Source organism: Gossypium arboreum, chromosome 5, assembly GCF_025698485.1.
Source record: "Gossypium arboreum isolate Shixiya-1 chromosome 5, ASM2569848v2, whole genome shotgun sequence".
NCBI classification, from domain to species: Eukaryota; Viridiplantae; Streptophyta; class Magnoliopsida; order Malvales; family Malvaceae; genus Gossypium; species Gossypium arboreum.
In genome coordinates, this window is record NC_069074.1 from 5,954,949 (window position 1) to 5,966,363 (window position 11,415).

The 11,415-nt window shown below is 32.9% G+C and overlaps 1 protein-coding gene across 1 annotated transcript; it reads left to right on the forward strand.

Moving 5' to 3' along the window:
* The first annotated feature begins 8,117 nt into the window (after window positions 1-8,117).
* On the forward strand, window positions 8,118-10,816 carry LOC108452579 (probable terpene synthase 6). The gene is made up of 7 exons (XM_017750374.2): window positions 8,118-8,210; window positions 8,340-8,613; window positions 8,773-9,151; window positions 9,384-9,602; window positions 9,850-9,991; window positions 10,192-10,437; window positions 10,520-10,816. Exons 1-7 carry the CDS (start codon window positions 8,118-8,120, stop codon window positions 10,814-10,816), a joined length of 1,650 nt encoding a protein of 549 aa, XP_017605863.1.
* The last annotated feature ends 599 nt before the right edge of the window (window positions 10,817-11,415 follow it).

Genomic DNA, 11,415 nt, shown 5'->3' on the forward strand with positions numbered 1-11,415 from the left:
TTTTTTAGCCTTTACGCTACATTATCTATAGTACTGTATCTAAGGTTTAGTACTAACTACAGTACAGTTCAGTATATAAAACAGAATAGTACTTACAGCCTTGGTGTCGGGGATTCAGTGTGCCACCTCATCAGTTTTCAGATAAACTCAAAAGATTTAGGCTTTTTGAAATCCATTTTCCAAACATTTGTGTAAAAAAAAAAATAAGTTCGGAGATTATCTCCTTTAAACAGGAAATTTGTTTTCAAAAGTCAGGTTTTTTTTTAAAAAATACCCTCTCTTTTTTTTTGGCATAAAGTTTTAACAACCCTTTTTTTTTACCCGATCCACAGCCGAGTTGTTGCAACCTAGGCTCTGATACCACTAAATGTAACACCCTAAACCCGGCCCAAACGTTATGGCCGGATCCGACATGCCACATCGAAGCATTCAAAACATTTTATATTGTAGATCCAGAAAAACCTACTTAGTGTTTTAAAAGATAATTTCATTATAGGTTAAAGTGAATGGAAGCTGTGCACCAGGTAGGAAACCAGAAAAGAGAAGGTGAGTCTATCGGACTACTTAAATACCAAGCTCCCTTCGGATCTAATCCTAGACATGCACACCGCCATTGCCACACTGCCATTGCCACACCTTAACGTCATGTATATTTCTAGGAAACCGATTTGATTAAGTCATTTTTAGGAAAAGTGATTAATTTTAGAAAATACTTTCATTGCGAAAGCTTTGCTTGTTGTCGTGTTATTTTGAAATCAATTACTGTTTTTTTTTTTGAAAACGCGCCCCAAAGCTATCCAATTTCAACAGTTAAAATAAGTAATACCTATCTTAGTAATACATATTAAAACCATCAAAAATAATTAAGCGGCCTTATTGCATTTAAAAACCCAAACCTCAACGTAAATAATAGGATGTCTAGTTCACCAGAAGAAAACCAAACTTTCAGAACGGGTGGCCACTGTAACACTCCTTACCCGAGACTGTTGCCAGAATCGAGCACGAGTCATTACTAAACTTATTCTATCCCTTAAATAGGTTTAAATTGTTTATTTAAGCATTTCGAATGTGCTGCCATTCTGCGTCAGAGTCGCCTAAAATTCATATCTTGAGTTCAAACTCGAAATTAAGATCCGTAAATTTTTCCTGAAACTAGACTCATATATCAATCTACTAATTTTTTTCATAGATTTTTTACTTGGCCAATTAGTACAGTTTATTAGTTAAAGTTTCCCTTATTTCAAAACTCGATTGCACTAACCTCTTGTTACTACGAACCATGTTTCTTCCTGTACAAAATTCATATCACTAAGCCGCTTGTTTCTCTTAAAACTAGACTCAACAAGGATTATAACCATATAAAGTATACCTTCTAATTAGTTTTTACAATTTATGGTGAATTTCCAAAGTTGAAACAGGGTTCTAGAAATTGCTCTGACCCTGTTTCACTAAAACTCAGATATATCATGAAATATAATACCTTTACCTATTTTTCTTATTCCATAAGAAAATAGACATAATAAGATTTAATTTCATATATTATTCATCTTCAAACTATGTTTATACAATTTTAGTGATTTTCAAAGTTACATCATTGCTGTTACTTGAATCTGTTTTAGGTTACTTTCACATTTTCATAATTTTCATGTGATAATCACCATTCAATCATACATATTAATAAACATGCATATCATCGGCCATTTTTATTAGCTAATCACTATCAAGTATTTACACATCATTCATTGTTCATATTATACCAAAAGTGGCTAAGTTTCTATACATGCCATACACAAAACAAAACGCCTAATTATACCGAGTTATTTCTTTGATAGTGTGATCGGCCTCCGACGCTTCCTTCGATCCCGAGTGGCTAGATAAGTACTATAAGAAGAAGAAAATAAAGAGATTAAGCACTAGGCTTAGTAAGCTTACAAGCAAATAAATCACAACATTCAACATAATGGATAATTATGCATAATATCATCTAACATCATAAATTTCTTTACTTCTCAATTTCTATCTTCTTCTTTATTCCCTTACCTTCTTTCTTACCCGACCTTTCCTTTTCATAAGTATAATCTACTTTTCCTTTGCTGTTAATTCACTGTAATTTAACTCGTATCCTGACCCGTTGAACCACTCGGAATACTAAGGATACTAGGGTCGTTCTCGCTATCAATATCTCGCCAATGCCATGTCTTTGACATGGACTTACATGAATTATTCCTGCTCCAATGCCATATATAATATGGACTTACATGGCTCAATCTCGTCTCTAAAGCCATATTTCTAATATGGACTTACATGGCTCATTTCGTTCTGTCCTGTCAACCCTAATATCCTAACATTCCTAGGGTTTAACCGGGGCTTTCAACACTTTTCCTCTGTCACTTCACCTTAAATTCGACTTTAAATATTTTCATAACATAAATATATAAATGCTGGAAATTGACAATAATAATGTAAAATAAAAGAATATTGCATTTATTTATTGTAAACTTACCTCGATACAAAATGTGACTAAATTGTAAAACTTTACAATTTAGTCCTTTACTTTTTCTTTTCCCCGATCTACTCTCGAATTTCGCTCTTCTTGATTATGAAGCTTGAAAGTTGAAGAAACCCCAGCTATGGAGAGAGGTAAGGTTCTGCTGGTAACTTGAAGAAGATGATACAATTTTATCATCTTTTTCACCTTTTTATTAATGTTAATAACCAAATGACCAAAATGCCCCTCCTTACTAAACTTTCAAAAATTCCTTCCATGTCCTAATTTTGTCCATGAACTTAAAATTGGTCAAATTACCATTTAAGATCTCCTAATTAATATTCCAAAATAATTTCATACTAAAAAAATAATTTCATACTAAAAACTTCTAGAATGCAAGTTTTACAAATTATTCGATTTAGTCCTAACCTCAATTTAAGCACTTTATGCATAGAATTTTATCACGAAATTTTCACACAATCATGTAATCATACCATGAACCTCAAAATAATAATAAAATATTTTTTTACCTGAATTTGTGGTTTCGCAACCATTGTTCGTTTAGGCCCTATTTCTAATGTTACAATAATTCAATTCCCTCACGACTCCAAGCCCACTATGGTTGGGGATTTCTGCATGGATGAAAATAAAAGGGTGAGTTTGGGGAAACTCGGTGTGTAAGGAAAACCCATTCAAAGCCCAAGTCACTCAAGCCTATTGGGTCAAGCCCATTCAGTAATAAAGGGTAATCTTGACCGAGCCCTTTTCAGATTATAATAAACGGGCCTTAGCCCTTATTCAGATAATGTATGGCCCATAGGCCCATTTCAAAATACATGCAACATCAATAACATATGCAAGCCCATTTGGGAGACTACTCAACCCACCAACCACTACACTCCACCCGTATCAAATTCTACACTCCATGTGGGAATAGCTCAACCCACCCAAATTTCAACACTCCACATTCTTGACCTTGTTTGCTCGGTTATCGAAAATTGAGGCAAAGCCTCCAAGACGTGGACAAGCCACTTTCAAGATTTCCTCCGTCAATATCCCAATCCCATGCATCGAGATAATAACAACATGGCATGCGAAAATAACAACATCAAACATGCATTTAGGTCAATTTAACCCTAGGGTATTTCGTAATTTATCTATTAGGGTAAACCGTAAATTTTCCACTTTTAAAGGTATTTCAGAATTTATCTATTTTAGGTTTTTCATGCATATTCTTACTTTTCACGTACTAACGTAATCACGCATCGAGGGTTCTTACCGAATTGGGTCCGTTGGCCCATCATTCCAATTTTGGCCCATTAAGCCCAAAATATCGAGGGCACGTAAATCATGCACTTTGCAGTCCAAATTTTGCAGCTTACTAAAAACATTAATCGATTTACCTTACGAGCATTCGCACACTCGCAAATCTACAAAATACCGGTTTTCGGCATTTCGGCTTTTCGACTTTTGCCGATCCAGACTAAGAAAGAGGGTGTTAGTTACACACCTGTTTGCAACGATATGCTGACGAGATCCACACACGAACCGCCTACAATTGGATTACTAACACGTTAATCTAACTATTCAAATACAAACTACGTATTAACCCCTAACAATATTCGGCCAGCCACACCTACAGATTATAGTAAGCTTATAAGAAATCAATAAGCAACTCATTTAACAAATTTTTGTCAATGTTTACCACATAATCATAATTTCACTGCAAGCTGTCTTCCTGAGCAACAGTCACTAAATCATTTATAACTAGAGCTACGAAACTCCAAATCAAGTTCTGTTAATTTTCCCTAAAAATAGACTCATATATCTTATATCCATAAAATTTTCAGAATTTTTGGTTTGTCCAATCAATACCAGATTTTTCTCAAAGTTTCGCATGTTTCACTGTTTGACTAATCTGACCACTCTTCATTACGAATCAAATTTCTCATTGTACAGAATTCAAAATATGTTCTCGTTTATTTCATTTGAAACTAGACTCAACAAGCTTTAATTGCATAATTTATTCAGCTTCTAATTCATCTCCCACAATTTATGGTGATTTTCCAAAGTCACGTTACTGTTGCCGTCCCAAGCAGATTTATTACCAAATTCACTCTTTCACACATAACTTGCATGCATGTTATTTAAACATGTATATCACCAATCAATCATCACATATCTATGATTTTACTTAAGTATAATCTCCATTTCATCATTTTAAAGCACAACATGTTAGCCGATTTTTCCCTTTAGCATCTAAGGCACATGCATGTTCATTTGTTTAGCTCAACTTCACCTATCTTCCATTTTTCATCAAAAGAACATGAAACAACAACCATTTCCTTCATTTTAATTCATGACCAAATGCTCACAATACAACCAAAAACCAAAATATGCTTCAAGAGTTAAGGTAGAATCAAGAAGAACTCATGAACATCAAGATAGAAGCAAACTACCATGAACTTACCTTCAATTTTCTTCCTCAAGTGACCAAACATTCAAGAGCTTTCTCCTCTCCTTTCTCTTCTCTAACTTTCGGCTATGATGAACAAAGATGGACAAAACTTTGTTCTTTTCACCCCTTTTTCTTTTAATAAAATTTCATATTTCATCCATTTAATTCTTTAATACAAAAGACATGAAATGCCCATGATGGAACATTTACCTAAGCCATTATCATGGAACATTTACCTAACTCATTATCATGGAATATTTACCTAATCCATTATCATGGAACATTTACCTAACCCATTATCAATTTGTACCATGAATTATGGATATCAAGTGCTCATATTGTCTACAACAACATTATGGCTGGCCACTTCATGTAAAATGGGAGGTTTGTCATGCAAATCCTCCTATTTTGCACTCCTATTTATTTGGCCACTTCAATTTAGCCTATAGCATTTTCAAACATTTTCACATAGGTCCTATTTCATAATTTCACCCCCTTTTTCTTATAAAACAAAAATTAACTAAAATTGCCGGGTTTTATCTTAAGCTTGGGCCTTCTAGAGGCCCACTAACATAATTAAACTTATGCCAACATTCACAGAATTCTCGAAAATTGGGGCGTTACAGATTCCGGCGGGGCGTCGGTCACCGGTCCGTCACCGGACCTTCGCCGACGCCGGTGCCGGTCACCGGTCCGTCACCGGACCTTCGCCGACGCCGGTGCCGGTCACTGGTCCGTCACCGGACCTTCGCCGGCGTCGGTGCCGGCCACCGTGCACGGTGGCCGGAGAAGGTAAAACTCTAATTTTTTTCTCTTTTTTTGCTTTTTATTTGTTTTCTTTTTATTTTCTTTTTATATTTTCGTATATATATGCTTGAATGAAAAATACTAGTAGAAAGGAGTCACCTTTTGCCTCTGATCTGATTTGATTCTCGGATCCCTTTTGTTTGTTTGAAATACGACCTATGTATGTTTATTGAAATCTTAAACTCTCTTTTTAGTTGATGTTTACAAAGAAAAAAGAAAGGGAAAAAGAACCCTATTTTCAGTTTTCTATTCGACTTTTATAGCCTGTTTTGTTACATTGTCTTGCTGCTGTTGTGTGTTTGATGTGCAGGTGGTGGTTGGCAATGGTGGAGCAGGTGGTGGCAGAAGCATGGGCGATGTGACATTGCTGCGCTGGGGTGCTCAGGGGTTGTTGGGGGCAGAAACAAGTGGGAGCTGATTAGGGTTAGGTTTAGTGGGCCATTCTGGTTTGGGCTAGTATTTTATGGGTTTGGGTTTAATTGTAATTGGATTGTTTTGTATTGGGCTGAATGGGTAGTTAGATGGTTTAGGCTTTAGTTGGGCTAAGTTGTATTGGGTCTGGTAATTTTTTTGTTTAAATTGTAAATGGGTTTAGGGGTATTTGGGTTAAAAATTGGCTTGTAACAAACATAAAATTGATAGGCTGTCGATGTATATCGTTGTGTTTAGAAGGAAACTAATTTTTTCCCTCGATTATGTTTGTATTTTTTTTTAAAGGAGATATGAATTTGTTGAAGTTGAGTTAAAAGTGGATGTAATAGATTTAGGGATAAATCTCAATACTATAGATGAGTTATGATTTACTATGTAATTATATACATGAATTTTGATTTTGTATAATTTTATACATAAAATTTTGATTTGATCTAATTATTTTAAATTATTAATACAATTATTCATATAACATTATTTTATATTTATAAATTGCTTGCATAAATAAATATATTTATCTAATATAAAAATAAATTAATGTATTTATTTCTTTAAATATGCATGATTAAATTAAAATTAAAGTTTCAAGTATACATTTGAACCACAATTAAATTTTCACATATATAATTACACCAAATTAAAATTCATATATATGATTACATATTAAATCGAAATTGTAGTTTTAGATTTATCCTAGATTTAGTAATTTGTATCTTCATGTTGTATTTATCTTGTTTGAAATTTCTATCTTTTTTCATCAAAATATTAATTTAAGATTTTTCATGAAATAATAAATGAAATTTAAAATAAACCAACCTTATCCTTTACGAATGATAAAAATGTGGCAACTGGCGATTGGGTATAGCACAAGATATAGCGTCATTATAAGCACGATACTTTGGTATATTTTATTAGATTATATAAACATATTTTGAGTTGTCATTATGTTATACTATTCCGCCATATATATGCATTCACGTCCATGTTGAAATTGATTCCAAAACAATCAAAAGATTTGCATATATTGATTCATAATTTTATTGTATTGGAAATTTGTAAAACTGCAGATGATAAAAGTAAAATGTTTAGTCTTTGTATACATTATCATGCATTAATTTGTACAAAATAAATATAAATAATTAAATTAACTATTAGCAGTACGTTATTAACAGGACATATTAAATATAACTAAAATTTTATGTAAGTTTTGAACATAAAACATTTTAAATGTGTTATTCTTTAAAGAATTTCTTTTAAATGTGCTTTTCTAAAATCTTGTCTATTTTTTTATTTATAAAATGAGTTATCTATGAAATTAATTAAATTTGAAGTCTTTATAAAATTAAAGTCCATAGAGATTAACTTTTGGATTTGTGGTTGCGATTATTTTTTCGACAATGTTATCTTTTAAGTTTAAACTATGCAACGTGGCTGATCATTATACCCAACGCTTATTAATTATATTATCATATTATTGACACATTTGGTTATTAATATAATAACATGAGGAAAAAAATATTTAATACATATGTTAAAATAGTTAGACATGTCGATTAAATTTTAACTCGATTGACATCAATATTATTGTCAGTACAAAAAAATGTGAGTCGTTAAAATTTAAGAATTGTAATTATTTTGTTGCTAAACTAAACGTAGAATTAGTTCCTTATAGTTTATTATAAAATAATAAACAGGATTAAGAGCAGCAGTAGTAAATGTAATGGTAAATAAATTAAGCTACTCAACCGAGTTGTCGAATGTTTTATAATTAAGCATCAAGCACGTGAAATGTTTCATGCAATAAAGTGAGTCAGTGCCCACCCAATCAACTATAAATATGACCCAAAATCCCCCTCATTCTTTTCCAACCATTGCCTTGATTTGCTTTCCTTGGTGTCTAGTAATTCAATAGTTTGCATTATTGCTGTTTCAATGGCAAACACCAAGGAAGTCATGCGTCCATTAGTCAACTTTCCTGAAGACTTATGGTGTGATCGTTTCTTATCTCTTCCATTCAACAACTCGGTAATTATAATTATTGTATTGCCATTTTCCTTGTATCCTTTTTTTACAGGATTTGAGTATCTTTCAAGTTGAGTTAGGGTTGTGGTTAACTTAATAATGTCTTGTTTTATCATTTTGTTTCATATATAGGAATTCGAATCGTACACTAAACAAGTGGAAGCAATGAAAGAAACAGTGAAAGACATGCTTGTGGTTTTTACAACAGATCCAATAGAGAAAATGCATTTGATTAATTCTCTATGTCGCCTCGGAGTTTCATACCATTTTGAGAATGAGATCGAAGAGCAACTAGATCATCTTTTCATCACATTACCTGAACTCCTCGATGATAACGACTATGACTTGCATATAGTTGCTTTAGTATTTCAAGTTTTCAGGTTCAATGGTTACAAATTGCCTTGTGGTAAGTACAATATAAAATGCATGCAAATTGATGCCCAAGTTATTGATATAGTTAAATATGCGATTTGGCTTTGCAGATTTGAGATTTAAACCCAATCCCTTCCGGCCTTTTTGATATAAGATCATAGACGATTGATAAGTGGGTATTAAAATATTACAGGTGTTTTTAGCAAATTCCAAGATGGTGATGGTAAATTTAAGGAACAAGTGATGGGCGATGTGAAGGGAATGGTAAGCTTATATGAAGCGAGCCATTTCAGAACTAATGGAGAAGTTATTCTAGATGAAGCCCTTGATTTTACAACCAAGCACTTAAGGTCACTGGCAAACCAATCATCAACAAGTCCTCATCTCAGAGAAAACATTGAAAATGCCTTGTTTCGGCCATATCACCATAGCATGCAAAGACTTGAAGCAAAGCTCTACATCTCTTTCTACGAAAAAGATGAATCCAGGAATGATATATTACTCAACTTTGCAAAATATGACTTCAATAGGGTACAGTTGCTGCTTCAACAGGAGCTAACGGTCCTCTCCAGGTGACGACCAATTGGACTATCCATAATCTTCCAATTTCTAAAGTAAAAAAGATATTATGCACTTAATCACATTTGAATTCATGTTTTCTAAATTATATATATATATATATATATATATTTGACATGCACGATAGTTAGTGAGTTAAGATTGATGAAAAATTAGCGTTATATGCTTTGAAGGACAATTCACGTCTTAATTAAGTTTTTGAAATTATATATAATTTATTTGCAGGTGGTACAAAGAACAAGACCTGAAATCAAAGTTTCCTTATGCAAGGCATAGAGTGGTGGAAGCGTTCTTCTATGCGCTCGGTATATGTTTTGAACCACGTTATGCTGCTGGGCGCAACATACTCGTTAAACAAACATGTCTCATAGGTTTCATAGATGATGCCTACGAGGCCTACGGTTTATATGAAGAACTTCAGTGTTTCACAGATGCTATCCAAAGGTTTGCTTTATTAATTTCTTTGCTTTCTTTTTCTAGTGGAAAAGATGTTCATATGTATATATACACACACGTCAATTGATTCCATGGACGTAGATGGAGATTTTTAATTGCACTAATGAGATTAAAATACTGAATCAATATTTAAAATATAAAAACATAAAAATTTGAATCACATGATAGTGTATTAATTGATGTTTTTTTTCTTGTTAAATAAAATTTTTTGTAAAACATTTGCCTTCATATTCAGATTTGATATTAGTTCCATGGAAAAGCTGCCTACTGAAAACCAAAAAAAATTATATGAGACACTTCTACATGTCATTGGTGAAGCAGAGTACCTGGTCCAAAAGGAAGAAAGATCTTATGCTATCCCTTACAACAAAGATGAGGTAATATTAATTTAAATATGTTGAAATGAGCAAAAACTTTGTTTATTTATAATTTAAATAATAGATTTGACCTCAACCCATCAACCGGGACAAAAGATCAACTATGAAGAACCAGCTCTAATGAAATGTCTAAGGTTTCCATTTAAAAAAAAAAGAAATTTGACGTCAACCCGTACATAAATTTATGGGTGATTGATTAGTGGAAGAAATACGTGAAAGCGGAGCAAGTTGAGTGTCGGCGGAAGCATGAAAAAGATGTCCCAACATTTGATGAGTATATGGAAACCGGTGTGTATACGGGTGCAGCCCGTTTAGCTATGACTCAGATCTTAATAGGAATGGAAGAAGCCGACCAAAATGCATTCCATTGGATTTTAAACAGTAACAACTTCCTAAAAGCTTTCCAAATTTGCAGTCGACTGTACAATGACATCGTCACTAGCGAGGTAATGATACATCTCCAACATATTAATATGTATGTATTTTTAGATTTGAATTTGAATTAAAAAATATGGAATATTATGGAAGGATGAGGAGAAGAGGGGATTCAAGACGGCATCCATGTGCTACATGAAGCAGTATAACGTCTCAAGAAAAGAAGCGATTGAAGCTTTCCGAGCCAAAATTGGGGATGCATGGAAAGTCATCAACGAGGGTTGCATGAGGCCGACGATGGGCGTCCCCATGCAAGTGGTGAGGGCAACACTTAACTACCAACGCCTTCTGGATTTTGCATACAGAGACAATGATGGTTACACCAAGCCCAACATTTCTTTCCAACAACTAATCACCAAAGTGCTTATTCAACCAATTCCCCTTGATTAACAAATAAAGTATTGCAAACAATAACAAATAAATAACGTACGGCATGTTCTATTTTATGCATTAATAATTTATGGACTTGGTCCTGTTCACAGTTAGAAGAAAATTATGAAATGAGAGAATAAGATGTACGTATCTACATGGTTTTATTTATAAATAAAATTATAACTTGTGTTTTATGCATATATACACACATGTGTGAATATATATGAATGATATATGGATATAGTGTTCATACTTTAACAAAATTTAAATTTTAGATTTATTTTATGTACTTAAAAATTAGAAATTAAGTCTTCTATCTGTTTGATTTAGAAATCTCAATCCAATAATTAAAAGTATAAGTATTTTCTGTCGAAATTTGTCCATTTAGCATTTAGATTAAGTTGCCCTAATGTGACATGTCATGATTGGTGGAAAATAAATATGTTAAGTTAATAAATTTTAATGGAAACTACTACGGCGATAATGATTGGACTATGATTATAGAATTGAAATACTAAGAGCTTGAATTTTTTTTTTTTTACTTTTAAAGAATAGGGATTAAATTTCAAATTCTATAGAAAGATAGGGACTAATAGCGGATTTTAACCTTTTTGTTA